The 20,473-nt window shown below is 44.9% G+C and overlaps 1 protein-coding gene across 3 annotated transcripts; it reads right to left on the bottom strand.

Moving 5' to 3' along the window:
- Window positions 1–1,407: 1,407 nt before the first annotated feature.
- On the bottom strand, window positions 1,408–17,991 carry TNFAIP3 (TNF alpha induced protein 3). 3 transcript variants are annotated; one of them, XM_069010487.1, is made up of 9 exons: window positions 17,666–17,991; window positions 14,198–14,510; window positions 9,862–10,052; window positions 9,489–9,636; window positions 9,125–9,295; window positions 8,197–8,377; window positions 5,843–6,753; window positions 3,761–3,993; window positions 1,408–3,103 (listed from the first exon to the last, which is right to left on the bottom strand). In XM_069010487.1, the coding sequence occupies exons 2-9, from the start codon at window positions 14,508–14,510 to the stop codon at window positions 2,822–2,824; spliced, it is 2,430 nt and encodes an 809-aa protein (XP_068866588.1). In that variant the 5' UTR covers window positions 17,666–17,991; the 3' UTR covers window positions 1,408–2,821. The 3 variants fall into 3 exon arrangements, with proteins under 3 accessions (XP_068866588.1, XP_068866589.1, XP_068866590.1); XM_069010488.1 differs by lacking the exon at window positions 17,666–17,991 and adding an exon at window positions 17,293–17,381; XM_069010489.1 differs by lacking the exon at window positions 17,666–17,991 and adding an exon at window positions 17,262–17,364.
- Window positions 17,992–20,473: the final 2,482 nt, after the last annotated feature.

Raw genomic sequence — 20,473 nt, 5'->3', positions numbered from 1 at the left:
GAGACCAGCCTCATGTGACACAAGGGTTATGAGTAATGGGCCCAGAAAACAGCAGAGAAAAATCAGTGGGATGTGGAGCATTTGATATGAAATCCTTCCTCTCTGCAGAAGTTGCAATTAACAGCAAATGGAGTAAATCAGCCTCTTCACACTCAGGGTGTCATGATGGAGGTTCTTTTCAGTGAGCAGGGACTGGTGGCTGCTGAGAGTGGATGCCATGAGCTGCCTCCATCTCCTGCTGCCTGGCTGCAGCCATCCCTCCCTATCTTTCCCTGCTCTTTCACCACGGAGGTGTCTGCCGGGTGCAAAGTTCAATGAATCGCAGGGGCATGTGAGTTGCACGAGTTGTAAAGAAGGGAGAAGGTGGGTACTGGTCAACAGAGTCAGATTTTGTATAAGAGGAATGTGCTGTAGAGATGGGGTTGGTAGGTCCAGCAGGCTCTGCTCTGGGGGGAGTAGGCTGACTTCTAGGTTGTATGCTCTGAAAGGAGGGAAGCTCTGTGAGTGCAAAGGGAGCTGGGCTATGGATTAAAGAGTTAACCAGGACAGACAGCAACTGAGCTGAGAGGTCAGTCTCTTGGGAAAGGGTCCTTGACTGCACAGGGATGTTTGCAGCCTTGATTCATATTTTTCTTTCATGTCATGAGCAACACCTAAAAGCCATGATAGTGTACAGTATGGCAAGTGTTTGTATGTATGCCTGTCTAGGCAGAGGTCTGAAACACCCAAGTGCCAGTACAGGAGTTAACAGCGCAGAAATCCTCTGGCAGTGAGGCTTGGTTAGGCTGAGCTTGGGATAAGAAGAAAACATTGTTTTCATGTAGTTCTTTGAACAGCAGTTGGCAGTTGGCAACTTGCCTCTTCACGAGCTACTGAGCAACTCTGATGCCAAGGCTTCCCTGCTGTCCCTGATCGAGGGAAGGTTGTAGGCCTGGCCTGTGCCTTTGGGGCTGCACACACAGCTGGGTGGAGGTTGGGATCATGTGCTGCCATCACCACCTCCCAGGATAGCACTCAAGCACCACTCACTGGGAATTACTGAAGTAACGGATGGATGAACAAAGAAAGCTAAGTCAAGTCAGTGTAGGTTAGGTTTCGTTGCAGTCTGCTCCTGCACCATGCATACTCTCCCACACTCATTCTTCTGGGGATGAAAATACTCTGCACCCACAGGAGCCAGCTCCTCACACCCAGGTCCTTCAACAGAACCAAGAGCTCTTCCTGAGAGAACACCCACTCACAGCAAGTTATCACCTCTTCCAGGCACTTGGCTACATCATCTGCACCAAGGAGCAATCAGTAACATGCTGAATGGTACTGCTGAACAGGAAGGCTTCCTTCAGGGGGTGTCCCATCCTCAACCGTGCTCTCTTGCGCAGATATAAAAATAACAAATTCGGTCCTTCAATAATTTATTTCTTTATACCACAGAAAGTTTTTCAATTATACATTTAAGTTTGTAACTTTCAACACTAGGGTAAATATATGTTAAAAAAAACCTAGCTGTGCAAATTTCAAATTGCATTGTTTCAAATAATATAAATATTTTAATAAAACATACGTTCACATTAAGGTTCACAAAATATATAAAATTTAACAGAAATAAGTCGTGAGTTATTTAATTTTTTTTCTTTTTATAAACTGTTTTTTTTAGTAACTAGAAAAAGATTCTAAACTTGAGAAGCAAGTTAGAAGAGGTATCCAAAATCATAGCAGCAAAACAGGTGCTAAAATCTTAAAAGGTGTGAAAGAAGAGAGAAGTAGGTACCAGGCACAGTGGTAAAGATGAGGTTCCTAAAGAAAAATTGCAGATTGAGAAGTGGATGCATAAACTCCAGGAGTAAAATCTCAACCCTGAGGAACTCATGTTACTGAGCTCCAAGCTGTTTGCATGATAACAGAATCACATTAAGGATGACAGAGAGCGTGACAGAAATGGGAGGGAGGGTATGAACAGCACATACATACTCCTCTTGACAGTTGCCGTGCAAGAGAGGGAAGAGTCACTCTTGTTTCAGAACTGAACACAAAGGGATTTGGGGTTTTTCTTTGTCTGTTGGAGATAATTCCTTCCACAGAAGTGGGAAATGGCAGGGTGCATTTTTGCCATCATATGTATTTCTTCTGTAACTTCTGTCTTTCCAGCTGTCTTGGGATTTGGGAAAGGTTCTAAATGCTGATTAGGTTAAGCTTGTTAAAGGAGCAGACCAGTGCTGGTCTTGTTTCTGGCTATGGTTTGCTGAGGGCTCTGCAAACACAGACCGCTTGCTGTTATCACCCTAAATGCCTGTGGGAGCTCCCGCCCTGGAGAGCTCTGTAAGAACAGCAAGGACATGGGCAACCCAAACCACGTTTCTCCAGATGTCGGCTGGGAGTTGCATCAGTCTGTCCTGGGTAATCCCATTCAGGAAGGACTTGCCCCTGACTGATGTATGCAGACATAAAAAGGTCCAGCACCTCCAACAGTAGACATGTGTCCTTCCCTGGGAGAGGGGAGGTATTGAGAAAGAGGCAGAATTGGGAAGTTCTTTGGATTCAAATGCTTCATACTTCCTCCTGGGAAGTCCAATAATTATATATGGCATTGTAAGACCTTAGTCATGAATGAGAGCTCTGTGCAGAAGGCAATGTGACCTTCTCAGCAGTCCTTGTATGCAGTGTTTAGAGGAAGTATAAATTTATTCCCATTCTGGGGAATAAACATGATCTGAGCAGACAGCTTATGTTTCCCCCCGCTCTCCCACTCCCAGGACTGTTAAGTGTTTTGGACATAGCACCATTTCAGTGAAGGAAGTAGCTGGCATCGCTTTCTTGTTCCCTACTAGCCATAGATCTGTTTGAACTGGTAGCATTCATTGCAGTAGCCGTTGCACTTGGCATTGCCATAGTGATCACAGGCAGGGGCTCGGCAGCGTTGCTTGGGAGGCTCCTGTGCCGCTGGCTCCCTGGCACTCCCCGACAGTGGGAGCTGACTGAGGCGCCGGCACTCCGGGCACAGGTCATCACTTCTGCAGGCCAGGTTGTTTCTACACGAAGCCACACCACACTGTCTCTTCTGGGTACTCAGTGCTGCTCGCTGCACATCTCTGTGCTGCCCTGTTCTCTTGAAAAATATTAAAACACATTGTCAGTCGCTGTGCTGGAAGCACAAATGGCTTTTCATTCCCTTTTTACTCTGCTCATGATTTGTATAGGTAATCACTTGGGGATTGCTTGCAGGCACTTCTACAAAGTGCAATGCCAAGAGCCAAGTCGAGTTTTACCAAAGAAAACCAGAAATTCTGTCATTTCTTAGGAAAAAATGTTGGGTTTTTTATCTTTGGCAACCCTCAGTTCTAAAAGGACCAAAACAAACCAAATAAAATACCTCCATCTGGAACAAAGACAGTCTGTAATGGACTCAATCAAAAATTCAACTTGAACCCCATGATGCAGTTGCACAGCTCTAAGGGTAAGAATGCAAATCCCTCCCCAATCAACAAAACAACCCAACTGTAGGTCCAATTGCTTCCACTAAAATTGCTGGCAAAATCCCAGCTGAGGTAAAACTGAGCATGGCCACTGACAACCCTAAACTGAGAATGACTTTTTAGGAGCACTGCTCAATTGCAGCAGAAAAAATCATGCTCTATGGTTGTCTTTCCATGATAGCTAGGATGCAGTCATTTGAGGATTTTCTAGTATGCATCCCAAGTTGCTCACACAAGAGAAAAACATGCAGCGCTAAACAAGAGGAAGATTTTGAGAAGTTCACACTTACTTCTGGCTGTCTCACCAGTTGCTGTTCTGTCCTTCTGGCTTCTTGGAATCGCTGGTTCTGGGCTATAATGAAGCAGTTCTGGCAGTACCCCTCGAGCATCGTGCTGCCCAGGGTGCCGCAGTCGCGCCGCTGGCAGGACACAGTGTTACGGAAGCCGGCAGCGGAGCTCCCTGTCTCATCTGCTGCCGAAGACTTCCTCTGAGATCTCCTCTGCTGGCGTAGCAGAACACTGTCTGTAATGCAAAGCATGAACAGGAGGAGTTCGAATGTGCCCAAGAGATCTGATGACCCACAGCAACCATAAAAAGTTCCCCACCTTAAAAATGAAAATAAATTAAAAAGATCAACTAGCCTCAAGCGTGGGTTTTTGACAACCCTGAGACACCCCCCACTTGGTACATCATTCTTCATGTTATGTAAATAAGGGTGCTAATGCAGCCTTGATTTTCATATAAGAAGTTGTTGAAACAGATGATTTGGGAAAAACTTGCCCTAAGTGGGAAACCTAGATCCCACCGAAGTTGAGAAAAATTTCATCTTTGACTTCATTTTGACTGTCATCTGTGACCTACCCATTTCAGCCTCCCCCATTTCAGTCACATCAGATTATTGAAGTGGTACAGAGCTTAATGGGAAAAAGTGAATTATACTTTTTAGTCTCATGAAGCAATCTAATATATTCCACAATCAGAAGGAAAAAAAATTTCATTGTGAGCAATGCTGGAAAATAAGTTCTTGCAAGCTGGCATAGAAGTTCCCTAATCTGAATTCATGTGGAAAGCTCATTGTTGTGAAAGATGTCCCTGCCAATGGCAGAGGGGTTGAATTAGATGATCTTTAAAGGTCCCTTCCAACCCAACCTATTCCATGTTTTTTTACTTGTATCGGCAAACTTACCAGCAATAAAACAGTCTGAAGGGATAAGTAATAATTCTCTCTTACTTATGCCTTTCAGGCTCTATACCTAAGGGCTCTTTACCTGTGAAAGAGGGCAGCAGCATGAAAGATGAAGATTTCACGCTGTGATTTATTCACAGACTATTTCCTTTTTGAAGGTCAGTCTTTAAACACACGTGCATGCACACACACGGTATTACCAAGGAAGATTTCAAGGTAGAGTATAACAATACACGCCTAAATTACTCCAAAATACCAGCTAATTATCCACAGTCAACTGCTACTTGCTCTGCTTATCAAGGCAACTACAGTAGTTACTCCAGAGCATTATACCTGTTACATCTAGAACAGATACGGATCTTCAAATTCTTCAAAGGTTCTTAAATGCCTTGCTAACATAACGGGTTTTCAGTACCTTCCATACATTTACAGCATTTCCTTCACTGACCTCTACAACTTGTCTAGCTGTGAAGAAAATTCATACCAAACCATGACTGCAGTGGATGCTGGGGAGGTATCAAAACCCACCCCCTTTCAAGTTAGTTTTGCTTCCATCAAAGCTGAAAGAAGTTTTACGAGAGATTTCACGGATTTCTCACACTGCTGCCATGTGCTCCTTTATGGTTTTGGCTGGGGTAGAGTTAATTTTCTTCACAGTGGCTGGTATGGGGCTCTGTTTTGGATTTGTGCTGAGCACAGGGTTGATAATATCGAGATGTTTTTGTTATTGCTGAGCAGGGCTTACACAGAGCCAAGGCCTTTTCTGCTTTTCATAGTGCCCTGCTGGCAGGGGTGCATGGGAGGCTGGGAGGAGACACAGCCTGAACACCTGCCTGCCCATGGCAAGCAGTGAATTAATTCTTTGTTTGGCTTTGCTTGCATGTGCAGTTTTTGCTTTTCCTATTAAACTCTCTTTATCTCAACCCATGAATTCTCCAGCTTTAACTCTTCTGATTCTCTACCTGAGCACGCTGGTGGGAGAGTGGGCAAGTGGCTGTGTGGGGTTTGGTTGCTGGCTGTTGTTAAACCATAATAATAGGATAACAAGAGACAGAAAATCACCTTCTCCTCATGCTGTTTTCATCACCCCCTGCCCTTGTATCACCCAGTGCACACAGAATTTCACAGTTCAAGGAGGTTGATCTGCAGCCAAAGTGCGTCAAAGCTCACTCCATCTCCACTTACCATGGTTTTCCCTGTACTCAAAGAAACACAGCGTGCAAAAACCCTCATTTTGTGATGTCCCAAAAAACTTGCAACCAGGTTTCCTACAGAGGTTGCCTCCCCTGTTCTCCTCAGGAGGCAGTGCTGGTGGTGGGGGCTCCTTGCCATGGCTGTTGGGAGCCTGGTAACAGGAGTGCTGGTGGAGGATCTGTGAGATCTGGGATGGGTCTGATGTTGATCTCTGGTGGCAGGTGGGCAGGAAAGCGGGACTGCCATTTGGGGACTGCTCTGTAGACCTTTTGAAGCAAGTGCTGCATATACCATTGAAGGTCCTCTTGGCCTTCTGACAGCACATTTTGCATGTGGCATAGTCTAAGTGTCTTTGGTCATCCAACTTGTTGCAGGGACCAAGCTGTCTGGAGTTGTAGCAGCGTTCGCACAGCCCATTGTGTTGCACATTCAGTGTAAAGGGGCAGTCTGGGGTCCTGCACTTCATGGCTGTGGTTTCACTGTACAGGAAAAGGCTCGGAGCGGTTGGAGGTGCAGAGCGAGGCTCTGTTACAGGCCCTTCAGATGTCCATCCCCCAGGTTCACAAATATCCCCACGGGACAAGCCTGACCCAGGTGCCTTCAGCTTCTCAGGTGCTGCTTTGGAGGTCTGCTTTCTTCCTTTGTTTGCTTGGGACCTCTGCTCAAAGCATTCGTGGCAGTAGGGCTGGGTGTTCACAGACATGTAGAAAGGGCAATTCGGCGTTTCACATTTCATCTGTAAGAGCGAGAGCTGGGAAAGTGACAGTTCCTGTCTATTCCTGGAACACATCTCTCTTCTAGCAGGTTCAGCATTCTCCTGCCACTTCTTGTACTCATGCTGTACCAGCTGAAAGTAATCTTCCACGAGGTTTATTTCTTTGGGTAGGTTGCCTTCATCTAACCTGACAGCCAAAAAAAGGAAGATTGCATCAGTGGTTGAAAAGACCAGATGGTGGGGGTGGAAGCAAATACAAGCAATGTGGGAAGGAAATGTAAATTTAATGCACATCCATATTACTCAGAAAGAAGATCTGGGATGTTACACTGTTGCTGTAAATGGAAATAATTTTAAAAGCAGGTGTTCAGTGATGGAGACTTTCACGTCTGAAATAAATGTCCTGAAACAATGCTAAACAGAAGTATTCTTAAAAGGCTTTGCTAGGTGAGGGTTTTCTGTCTAAGAGCTGTTTGCACAAAGAATATGGGTAATCTCTCAGAAGCAGAAAGTCCCCCAAATGGTGAATTTCTCTGAGGACCAGTGTTCAACTGAGCAGAGGTTAGAGTAGAAGAAGCTTTTCTTCACCAGTCCATACTAAGAACAAGCCCTTCCTACAGTGGGCTCAGCATTCCATGATACAGTTTATCATGAAATCTGCTCCTGATTCTGCCCTGCTGGGTCTGTATCTACCAGCAGAATTCTTCAAACAAACTGGGGGGTTTCAGTGTGGTATGTGCAATGCTACCATCCATCTCACACCATCCTTACTCTGCCTCCAGCTGCAGGGAAAAGATGAGGAGCTAACATTTCTGGTAATACTCCGGAACACATCTAGGCAGTGGGAGTAGGGAAGCTCAAGTGCTACCTTTTATGTGTGCATGTATACTTTTGGTAGAAGGACTTCAATTTTCAAGGCCCTTAAACCAGAACCAGTCAACAGCCTAAAGATTCCTTCCCGTGTGGTAGTGGACGCAAAGACTGAGGATACAGGGAGTTACTTCCCTCCCTCAGTTGTGAGGGGACTGGTTGGACATCGCTGCCAATGTCCATTAAATAAGAGACGCTGATGTGTCTTGCCAGCTGCTCCCTGTGTGTTACTGATGCTCAACCATCAGGGGGATGAGCTGCGACACCGGTTCCTTCACTGGCCACAGCTTCCTACCTACTGCCACACAGAACAGCCTAGGGTGTTGAGGCATCTGTGCTAAGACCATACTGCCAAGTACTTTCCCCAAGGCAGCCAAAACTACACCAACTGCCCATTATGCAATGTGCCCTTACACAAAGCACAAGAGCTTGGGCTAACTAGTTCCTGCATTTAACTACTTTTCAGCCACCCTCCTGTGTAATCCAAAAGTCAGTGAAACTGATCAAATGGATTTTTTCTTCTAAAATGCTAGTTTCAGTTTGCTAAGTCTGACCACATTTTTGCCTTTAAATTTGAGACGGGCCCCAGCTCATACTACTTCAAAACATATCAATGGTAATGCCAATGTTTCATATTTCAGGTAGTAAACACATGGGCCACCTGGGAAGGAAGGAAAGACCAAAAAGAACACACTGGGCTGCCCAGCTTGTCCCACTTTGGTAAAAAATATAACTTTGAGGAAACAGGAATGACACTCACTTTGCAGCATTAATTAGATGAGTTGTACCATGATCCCAGCCTTGCACTGGAATTTCTATCACTATCAAGTAGTCTTTTAGCAGCTGCTCTTTCTCCCTCTCTTCTGCATCTGTCAGAAAGTGCACATTCAAATCCTCAAATCTGCCTTGTTCACTGGTGACCAGAGGGACAGCCCGGATTTCTGTGGAGAAACAAGATGGATTAACACATACACATGCACACATATATATATACACACACATAACCAACCAGTCAGGAACAACCATAAAATGCAACACATGGAGATATCACCACTAAATTTTTGGGAGAGAGGAGAACAGCTGGGCAGAGCAATCAGTTTCTATATGGTACCATGGGGGAGGTCGCAGACACACCTACATCACAGTTAGCTCCATCCCACAGTAGTTTTAATGTCCCCATAGCAAATATCTCCTCCATGTGAGCAGCACTGTAGATCTTTGTTTGTTATGCCTTTCTGTGGGATGATGCTGTAACCTGAAACTAGAGAACTGCTGTCCACTCAGAAGTGATGCATTAAAAATGGTAAAGCATATATTTTGTTACTCCTGCCAGGCAGTGGTACCTGCTGTGAGACTGCATCCTTCAAAGCTTCTTCTCTTACGATGTGGTCTGGAAAGAAGGCCAGAACACAATAAAGCAGAGGCTACCCTTTGACTAATTCCAGCCTGCAAGCAGGTGAGTTGCACTCTACTTTCCATCAATATCTTGAAGGTAACATTTAGTTTCTGTTCAGATCCACAGACCAATCTGTTTCTGCTCACATTTTAAGAATGTATTTCAAATTAATCTTTTACATTTATTTAACTTTATAAATGGAAATCTAAACCAGATTGTATTTTAAATGCTTTATCAGCACAATGGTTTTGAAGAAGGAACATAAATACCAAACAAGGTACTTGAAAAATACCTGGCCCGCTGTCCTTTAGAGTCACCAGTGGTGTAAAATGCATGTTGTCATAGCCAAGCACAATTGGGTATCTGTAGCATTCTTCAGCTGGCCACAGGAGAGGCAAGTAAACACCACCAACATTCAAAGGAGCAAAACTGGAACCTGACTCTAAGCTTCTAACCACTTTATCTGCATAAAAAAGAAAAAGAAAACACAAATAAGTATGTGCTACAGGCAAGAGAAAACATATGCTGGGGGTTTTAGAATAATTGCTGAAAACACTGTGTTCTGAAATGCATCTACCTCAAAACAACAGCTGTTGACTAAGATTACTAACACAGCACAAGAGTAATGCAGTGGGATGACCGGCCAGGCAACTCACCTGCAAGGACAATGACTGGCCTTCTGAGGATGTTAGCAAGGATGAAGATGTGGATTTCTTCCAGTGCATTATAAGGAAGCCTGTTTCGAGCCCCAGATATTTCTGGGGAGGTCATTTCAATGAGGTATTCCCACTCCTCCTCCCAGTTCTGAGGAAAGAAACAGTTGTCACCAATGGTTCAAAGACATGGAGGTCAGGAACCAGCTGCAGTACAGCAGTGCTCAAATAACCACATTTTCCCATTTCCTCCAAAGGAAGACTATTTCTGCTCTCCATTAATGATGGAATTCGTGAAGCCCAAAAGCAAACAGAATCAGCAAGGCAACGCTGGTGAGCACTCAGAAAACAGCACCATTCCCTCAGGCCGCCTTACCCGGGTGTCATAATGGAGTCCCGTTTCCACAAACTCCTGGGATTTAACAGCCTCCCGCTGCCAGCGGAGCTTGAAGTTCTGTGTGTCAATCTCCCTGAGAGCACTAAACAATGTTTTTCTTAAGACAAGGTCGATATCTTCAATGCCCCACATGTACTGCGATGCTGCATGCATAAGGCAATTTCCATCACCTGCAACAAAAGAAAGAGTGCATTATTTTCAAACGGCTACTTAAATAAAACACCACAAACCTGTGGGACATAGAATTACACTGCACGTATGCATATTCCCTGTGCACTTCTCTCTAAGCCTCAGAGAGAAGGGTTGTAAAGAAGGAGACCAGAGTTATGGTCTCTGTTCAGAGACAGAAAGAAAAAACTCCCCTCCCTACTGGTTTTGTCTCTGTACCAGTCCAAGTTAAGCTGTCATTCAGCAATGCCCCTTACCTGTCTTACTTAACTTTGACTGGTATCACACACTAAATTTTGGGGTCAACTACAAACGTCAAACACAGCTGAAATAGCTTCTTAAACACAACAAAGTCATAAAATTACAAAGAAGATGTAAATCTCCCTCGTTGGTGTTTATACAAATATACACCAAATGGCATGGGGTTGAAATAATGAAAGCCACTAAGAAAATATTACAGTAACACCAAGCCTCACATCCCCTGATGAGCACTGCTTGGCACTTGGCTGTTCTTGATGGAGGAATTGTAATAAAAAAGGAGACAGAAAGGGAGTGGCAGGTGATTTATGTAAAGCAATCATAGGAACACCTCTGGCCTTCCTCTCAGAAATGATAGTGTGTTGGGTGTTTATGTGTATTACTTAGAGGGCTGTTTTTTAGAATCCAAAATTAGAACTAAGTAAATGAAAGACAGTGATTCCATTTTCATTTACGCAATCTCCTTGCATTGAAAAATTCCTCTTTCCATGTAGGAAGGATTGTGATATTCTTCAGTTTCAGAGAAACTGAGACTCAGAGGAGGTAACTAACTTAATTAAAAGGTTTGACAAAAAATATGTCTATATCTGGGTTTCGAATTCTATCTCTAGCTATCTTCTTCAAAAGGGGATGTCTCCCCTGAAAGGGAGACATAAAGAATCATTATTGTCATATCCTCAGATGCAAAACTAGGTCTGATGTTTACTACAGTGGTAAATAGATTCACCCAATGCTAAGAAACCACAGCAATTTTCTTGGAATAGAAGACATCAACCCTGGTAAAGCTACTAGATTTTTTCTCATGTGAAAAAAAACCCAAACAAACCCACCCGAAGAACTCCCACAAAAGAATTAAACCCAGTTTGCCACACACATTATGAGTTCAATTACACCATTGTGTACACTTTTGCTACTTATTCGGTGAAATTGCAGAGAAAAGCCTACAAAAGACCCCAGTTCCTGAGTAAGATATACTTTGAAATCTACTCAATGTTTCATAAATTGTTATGGGATTGGTGGATATCAGGTTCCTGCAACTGCCTTCTGGTTTCTGAGTGCTGTCTTGCAAAGCTTACTTCAATTCTGCAGACTGCTTACTTGAGCTCAAATATCAGGGAGCAACAAAGATGACAGAAAAACTGACTGGGTTTCCTTCTGACCAAGAAAGATGACATATTAATCCCATTAAAATTTTCCCTTTGCAAAATCTAGAGCAAAGATAAGATTAAATTTTTTCTCTCTCTGAGAGCTCACTTTCGGTTCTTTATTGAGAAGCACTGCCCAAAATTCCTTACACAGCACTTGGAATTCCCCCACACCGTTTGACTAGCAATTGAGCAACAGTTGTACTTTTTGTTCTGCGGGGTGCAACGTAGCCTCCCTCGGACTTTCCCAGGGGGTGTGGCTGGGCGAGCTGGAATGACTGCCAATTCATTATACAAGTGAAATCTCTACAGCCAATAGATGCTGGAATTTTTAAATTTAAAAAAGGGAAAAAAAACCCAAACAGTTTCGATTTTTGTACCTCCTACCGCTTTCCTTCTATCCTCCATTCTCAGATTTCTGCAAAGAAATATGTGGTGATTCAAAACAGCTTTTTTAATTAAGAAAACCCCACCACTCCACAGATTCACAAACATATTAGGTAAAATATACATCAAAAGATCCTGTAGGAGATACTTACTCTGTTTTCAACAACTACAACCTTGATCAGAAAAACCCCAGAATTTTCTGAAGAAAGCCCACTGCTGACTGAAAGAATTAACATATTCCTCCCACATCTATAGGTTAAGCAGCTAAATGCTTAGAGAAATATTTTTCAAGCCACATGGGAGAAAAAAAAAAGTTACTTTCTGGAATAATACAGGGCTTCTCCAGGCTTCTGCACTTCTTTCAGAGATCCTCTCCTACTGTCCAACCTACCTTCCTTCTCCTGCAAAGGTCCTTCAATGCAACTACTTTGCATAACCCACAGGTTTCCAAAGGCACTCCTACTCATGCACTTAATGACCCCAAAGCACTGAACTGAAGCCAAGTTCTTCGTCTGCACAGTGTACGGGGAGACCACAAACCGAGTCCTTGCTTTGCTTTCCCTCAATCTGCCCTAATGTTTCAGCATCTCGTATACTGGTGCGCCTGCTCACAGGCGGGATCCAAGTCCATGCTACTCCCACGTGTAACACTCGCCGATGGTCATGAGACAAAGAAAGAGGTCTGTGTTACTGAATGTAATGTGGTCACCACAAGGGTCTGTCCAGGCAGCCTTAATCCCTGCAGGATTTGTATTGACAAGAGAGGGGGGATTCTAAAACTGTTACTCTTTGCCCCAGGCAAGAACTGTGCATATTGTCCATTTTTCTAGAAAATCTGTAGAGTGAAGTTTTTAAGATGCAACACTTGGAGTGATGTTACCTTCCCAGCATCTGCAAAGCGCTGCCTGCTCTAGCTGCAACTCCAGTCCTTCCAAAGCTCAAGATTCCGCAACGTCTGTGCACACCCCAACTGTAGTCATGAGAATTTTACACCAATGCAGAGGCAGCCCAAAAAGCCCACCAAAAGGTCAATGCCTCTACAACAGTTACAGACGCACATCGGGATCAGGCTTTAGGTTGGGCAGTGACATCTACCTATTTTTAAGGCTTTTGTATAACACAGCTGTTTACAATCAGACTAAGAAATATGGCAGAACTTGGAAAGGGAACAATGTGGACTAGGAAGATAAGTATAGAAGCAGATATGAAAAGAAGCAACCATAGAACATAACATGGACTTCAACAAGGATGCAGGTCCACCACACCCAGTGTTTCTGTAACTGCTGTGATCTGCTCCTTGAGCAAAGAATATGTATTTTCCATCTTCTTGAAGTCCTCACTGTCCCAGTCTATTCTTCCTGGTTAGGGACAACCTGTGCTGTAAGGAATCCTGAGTCCAAGTTTGCAGCTGCGTGACTGTAAGTCATAGCCATTACCGAATCTTTCCTCCACTGAATGTGAAATGCCCGATGACTCTTACAGTCATGTGCCAAGGTTTCCTGCTCAGGACTGTGGACAAATGTAACCCGTTCAGGAAATCTTGGTGCTACTTCTGTGCCTTTTCCTTTGTAGCACTTGATGCAATACACACACAAAGTAACCCAAAAGCCAAGTCCTGAAACCAGCACTGACTGTTGAAAGAAAAGGGCACTGCAAACTTTGTGTTGCACAAAGATGGGTGTCAGTCACACCCATGGGGGTTACTGTTGGGCCCTGAGAGAAGGCAAGAGCTGGCAAACCCCAGCAGGTAGCTGAGGATGAGGGAGCAACCCCAGTGTGGGGTGCTAACCCCAGGGACAGCAGCATCAGGTTCCCAGAGGCTCCATGTTCTGAGTGCTATTGCCATCATTGTTCTTGAAGTTGGATCAGCAAGCAAACCCTGCCTGCCAGCAGGGCTTACTGGAAGGATATTAGCTTCTGCTAAATATACATGGGAATGCATCCCTGTCACTCAAAGCATCTGAAGGCTCCTCTTGCCTGGCATTAAAGGATGTCTGGTGCTTCCGACGAGGCTGCCGACATGTAGCAGTCAGATTCGTGGGAAGGCGGTGGGTTCCAAATCAAGTTTCCCTGCCTTTTTCTTGACTCTGAAGTGCCACAGCTTACCAACATTATGAAAATACCTGTGAAATTTCTACAGCATTCACATACTGTGGTATGGGCAGGGGTCTGCTACAGCCTCAGGGCAGTACCTCATGTGGAAAGAATTTTAATTTACAAAACTAAGATTAAAAGGCAGCACATTTTTAAAGCCATGTGCTTCTGTTTCAGTAATGTGAACTCAGATGCTATTTATAAAGATGCTACATTCGTAGAACCCATTTTACTGCAAGTGCAAAGACCTGCTCATAACTTACCATTAGTCTTCAAAGGAACAAGTCTCCGAACTTCCCTGCACCAGTTGAGCTTCCTCTGGCGCTCCAGTGAAGTCTGGGTAGCCTGGTCAGTCAGGGACTTCTGAAGCGTTTCCCGAAACTGTGGACAAAACTGGCACATTCTGAACATTTCTATGGTATATCTGTGCATAGTCCTGAAGTGATGAATTATTCCACCGGGAGGTTTGACTAGATCCTCAGGTGTCCTCTCTCTGATCTTCATAGCCTTCAGCATATTGCTCTGATACAAAGCTTGAGGAAGGATGTGCTGGCCAGCCATGTTTCTAGAAGACATCTGAAATGAAAAAGGATCCTTTTATTGCCATGTTAGTGACCCTCTACCACAGTGCTATCACTTCTGCAGAGATTGAGAAGACACTTTCAGGGGCGGGATTCTGGATGCAGTTTTGCCTAAAACAAGCACAGAGTGGATGCAGTCCAACTGAGCCTTTCATAAATAATGTTTGTTTAAAGCTCATATTCACTAACTTTTCTGCATTACTCAGATATAGGCAGTGATCATCTTATCCCACTCATTTGCTGATATAATTTACTGAAATAATAAAGAGGATTTATTCATAAGTAAGGAAACTGCATCATCATTCAAAAAAAAAAACATTTAAATCAAAATAAAGATAAGAGAAGGCAAGATCAAGGGAAGGGAAAATTATCCTGGAAACGTAACTAATTGATAATTGCACAGCATAATCCCATATGCACTTGCTGAGTTTCAGCACATTTCAAGCTCTTGCTTTGATAACATGCCAAAAGAAAGCAGATAATGACCATTCAGATTTCCACAGTCCAGACATTCTGAGAAGTGATGGTCAGTAGAGTACAGAAAGAGCCCAAAGAATTGCAAGCTGTGCTAGTATCAGTCCCATACTTACAGTGGCCAGATATGGTAGATGAGGAATTTGTCACTTAAGGACGGACTTAGGCTACTTTTCTTGAGGCTCCTTGTATTTTGTGAGTGGTAGAGCTACAGCACAGAGGTGCTTGTGCCATGTGTGGGGGTGCAGACTGCAGTGCCACTATTACTCAGTGGTAAGTCAACAGAGCTGAAAAAGCATTTCCACTTGGCTCAAAACCCCCAATATCTTTCCACAGTAGGACATGTAATGTTTACTGCCCTGCATCCCTTTCTTCAGTAACTATGGCCTCATGGGGTGCAGCAGGAACATAAAAAGAAACCCATAACCTCAAACCCTCTACACTCTACGAAATACTTATTCAGAGCAGGCTAACTTTGTGGCTAGTTAGAGCCAACGTAGGCACAACATCCCTCAGAACTCCCGTGCGCTACAGTACAAACAACAACCTGTTTTTACGTGGAGAGGCTCTCCATGCTGTCCACAAACATTCTTGCTTTGTTTAAAAACAAAGCAAAGTTTGTATCAAGACAAATAAAAGTATGCATGCCTAACATGTTTAGAGTATAGTTAGTCACATTAGGAGAACTCACCATTGTGATTATGCGTCTAGGGACAAGTATCAAGCCACACATGTATATCAATCTATGGACATCAAGTACAGGGAAACAAGAAGCAACCAAAAATTGTTTATGCAACTATTAGAAAGTTTTCTCATGGAGATAGGAGTCAGGAGGCACAGGGGGAGGAAGAAGAACTCCAGTCAGAGTGACTGGGAAGGCATTCCCAGGTCTATGGAGGCAGAAAACCCCTCTTGCACAGAAGGGCTTCAGCACCTCCTTCCCCACAGGGAAACAGCTCCTTACTCCTCTTTACCCAGACACTTCCATTGGCAACATCCACCTCCAAATGCCCAGCCAAAGCTTTGGAAAAGACCCTCTCAGGGTGAAAGGGGACCTCAAACTCCAGGTGCCAAGAGCTGACCTCCATAACCTCTCTGAGAACCATCTGATGGAGACACACAGTGGAGATCCTGAAAAGCCCTGAACAGAGGCAGATGAAACAGGTGATGCTACAAAGTTCTACTTTAGGGCAATGTCATTCACACACCCTACAGCACAGAGCTGTGACATCTTGCACATACGGAAAAGCTTTCCTTTAGGTAATAGAGATGGCATATTCTTATCATTCCCCCACCAGCATACAGCCTTAAAATGAAAATAACACATTTTCTCATCCACTCTCCTTGCGAATATAGTTTTAACACATGCTACTTATGTAATCCTGTATTTAAATGTATGAATGATTCTCAAAAGGAAATATAAACAACCCCTTACTAATGTGTATAATAACCACAGCTCTACTTTGCTCTGAGATGACCAAAATACTGAATTCCTTACTTATGTTAGTAGAAACATTGAGTCAATGGGATTTTTTACACAAATAAAGACTAATCACATGACTAAGCACTACCGGCACGGACCCTTGAAATGGTTATTTCCAGCTTTAAGTAACAAAAAGTACTGAGTTTACAGAAGCACTCACTGAAACAACATCATTCGATACTATGTTCTATAGACATTTTTCCCCCTCCACACGTGGAAATTACTGCCTATGCTATTTACAGTCATAAGTGTCAATCAAGGCAAAAGCCAAGCAACCCTTATTTTCGAAATCAATGGGATGAAACAAACAGAACTCACTAGCCATCTAAGTTGGAGATTTAAAACTAGAAAACCGACCTACAGTTATATTATTTTACAGTCTACTGTGCTTTGTTGTGTGCTATGCTACTTTAACGTTCTGACAAGTAATGACTAGGAATTCCCAGAAAGGAACAGCTGTAAACAATAATTAGAGACAGCATCCTTTCCAAACGTGTAATACTGAGGATGCTGGGCTCGGGAAAGCTGAATAATGTTCTGAGATCTGCCAATGGTTTCATAAAGTTATTTTAATGTTCCGTCCTCTATTTGAGAAAACGGCAATTAATAAACTTCTCCATAAAGTGCTAAAACTTCTAAAATAAACATGCTTAATGCCTTTTGAGCCCCCATAGATTTTTTTCTGCCTGGGTCTTTGCTCGGTACAACCCAAAACATAGTATTACTCTTCACCAAATCAGAAGATGAGGACCGAGGGTCTTTTAAATCCCACAGGACTGGTTTACCCACAGTAAGCGTTCCGCGTTCTTCGTTCCCTGACCTACTGTTCTGCTGGAGGCTGGGTATGCAAGGTGAAAAGGACACAATAGGGCACGCCAGCTTCCCAGGAGAAGGACGCGAAGCCCCAGGGCGGACTTCCCCGCGACCGCCGGCGCTCGCAGCAAGCCCGGCCGCACCGCACCGCACCGCGCCCGCTCTGCCTCTGCGTCGCGGCGCCCGTGGAGCCCCGGGGGCCGGGCCGGGCCGGCGGCAGCGGGCACAGCGTCACCGCCCGGCCGGCGGCGGCCAGCGCCAGCCGGAGCCGGCACACGGGGCACGGCCGAGCCCCGCCGCCAGACCCGCCTGGGCCCCCGAGGCGCCCTCCTGCAAACGCGCCCGGGGCTCCGCCGTGCCCTGCCCAGAGCGGCGCTCACCTCTCCGCGGCGGGCTCCTCCTCCGGCCGATCCTGCCGTGACTCCTGCTCAGCGGCGAGGCTGGGGCGATGGGACGCAGCCGCGCTCGGGATCCATCAACCCCCACCGTGCCGGGGCTCCTTCCTTCCCTTCTCTCCCCGCCGGAGCTGCTGCTGCTGCCGCTGCCGCTGCCGCTGCGGAATGAAGGGCTGAGCCCAGCCTCTTGTTTTTTTTTCCCCTTTCTGTTTAAGCGCCCGGGTGAAAAAAAAAAAAAAAAAAGAGAGCGAGAGACTGAAAACACAACACAAAAAACCCCAGCGGGGATTTCCACCGGCAGAGCGCAGGGACTTTCCGGCCTGTGACAACCGCCGCGGCCCTGCCGCCGCCAGGGGGCGCCGCCGCCGGGCAGCCCCGCGGCCTCCCCGCCCGCCGTGACTCACCCACGGGAATTTCGGGAGCCGGGATGGCGCTTCTTCCTTCCTTATTCCTTTCCCCTCGGGCAGGAGGTTGCCCATCCCGTCTCGCAGGCTTCGCTCCGCTCACGGGCCGGCCCCGTGCCGAGCGGCTGGGTCGGGAACAGCTGTGTGTCCCTGCGCAGAGCGGCGCCCCGGCCGTGCCCCGCACCCCCTGAACGCCCGCAGTGAGAGGCGGCTGCCCCGGGAGCCCTTCCCGTGTCCTCAGTCACACGGGCACGCGTGGCAAGCGCCTGCCCTGGCACACAGGTCTCGGGCTGCAGGTGCCCGGGTGTAGATGCCCACACCCCTGCCCCAGCAACCCAGCAGGACAGGAAGGGAGCCCGTCCTATGGAAAGTATTGCTCTTTCCGACGGTTTTCAGACCCAAGCAAGTATTTATTTTTTTCGTTTAGCTTGTACGTGCTCCACAGTTTTGGCTCTGTATTTTAAGTAACCACAAGTGACTTCATTTCTTTAATTAGAGGTTAGGCCGATATATAATCCCATAATCCCATATGCTGGCATTTTTGGCAGGAGATGTCCATGTGCTTTATTCCAGCCCTGCTCGAGGTAAGATTGTTGTAGTTAAGGGGCAGAACCGTGGGCTAAAGCTATCAAATCAGGGAGATCTTAGTGTCTGCATATGTTTGTAAATTCTTGACTGCAGCTAGCAGTTTGTAGGAATCATTAAATTTAATTATTGTAAACAATAATTCATACCTTTAAACAATGTCCTAATATCTGTGCAGTGAAAAAACTCACTGAATAAAACCCCAACATGTAAGGACTGTTAACATGATTTATGGATGGGATTTATGCTGGAAAAGGGGCGCTTTTTACTCAACAGCCTTGCAATCTGAAGGCACCCAGAAATGAAAAGCAGTGCAACAAAGTTTCTTGCAGTATTAAAAGACTTCATCGTCCCAGATGATGAGGTCCTCCTGCCTGTTCCTGAGTATCCACCCCTCCCACGGGCAGGATGAGAAGCCGGGGTTGCTGCACACGTCGAAATCAGGTCTTAAATATTGACTCCTTCAGAGAACAGGTGGATTTTGGAAGAGTTCAGCCTTGAACTCCTTCACCTCACCTCCAGCAGCAGCAGCTGGCTCAGATCATGCACTTGTGTCACACAACAGGGTTATGTGGCAACATGATCTTTCCCAGGGTTTACAGGCCTGTGCTGGCTCTGCACAGCACGCCATCCTTCTCCTCTGCCTTTGTTCAAAAAGAAGTCAGGGATATGGCTGGAAAAATAATGATCCCTTCCAATTTTTCTTTTCCTCCTCTCCTTGGAGAGTTTTCTTTTAAAGATTTTTGTGAGTGTGTTGTTTTTCTTTCTCCCCCCCCCCGCCTCTCTGATGCCTTGGAAAGTATAGTTGGGTAGGAGGGCTCTGCATTTAATGATTGATAGCCTGAGGGGTGTCTAAGATCCAGGGGACTGGATGTCTGAGGGAACTGGGCCTGAGTGATTCCTTGCATAACTAGGGCAGCATCTGTGCTGTGATTTACACAGTGTATGTTTCGGGCAGCATCTTGCAGTTCCCTTCTCCTGGACATTTTCCCCTGTTCGCTCATGGGGACTGAGGTAGCAGATTACTGACGTGATCTGGTTAGAGGAAAAAAACCCTTGAAAATATATTTGTTTTTATCCAAAACATTTCTCTCATGTGATATGAAGCCCAGCATCTCACAGAGTTTTACAGAGAATATTTGAAGGGATGGAGGGTTTCACTGTGGAGTAGGAATGATGAGCTAAGGTAGGAAGTAGGGAAAAAAGAGCTGACTTGTACCCTGCTTTGCTTATGAAACGGCAGCAAGTAGATTAACAAGTGGTCCTAGCCATGATGGAGATGCTAAGACCCACGAAAACCTGAAAAGGCAACAGCTTTTTTTTTTGTTTTCTAAATGGTAAGCATGTCTGAATATTAATAATTACTGTTTACACCTTGATAAACTGAAAGTTGATTGCACATTGCTACAGCTGATGTTTATCAAACAGGTCTGAGCAGGATGGCAGGAATTCATTTGATCTGAGTTTGCACAGCACAAAATGAAGTTCTGTCTTGTCAACCATAACTCCTAAGTAATATGGGAATGCATTAAAAACATCAGGAACATCAGTAATTATAGAATGCATGAATATCCAGTCCTCTTTTCTGAATGATTCCTGGTTTTTTTTGTAGTTATACCCTATAGTTTATCTCATAATTTATGGTATAATGCTTATATTTCATAAAATATAAACATATATACATAAGCATAAAGTCAAGGAAAATTTGCTTCTTTGAAGTGTGTAAGAATGCACACATACACATAACTATATACATGCACACACGTATTTTTAGGTATATATGCATGCCTATATCTCTTGAGGG

Source organism: Aphelocoma coerulescens, chromosome 3 (assembly GCF_041296385.1).
Source record: "Aphelocoma coerulescens isolate FSJ_1873_10779 chromosome 3, UR_Acoe_1.0, whole genome shotgun sequence".
In the NCBI taxonomy this organism is placed as follows: domain Eukaryota; kingdom Metazoa; phylum Chordata; class Aves; order Passeriformes; family Corvidae; genus Aphelocoma; species Aphelocoma coerulescens.
This window is presented reverse-complemented; position numbering and strand designations above follow the sequence as displayed.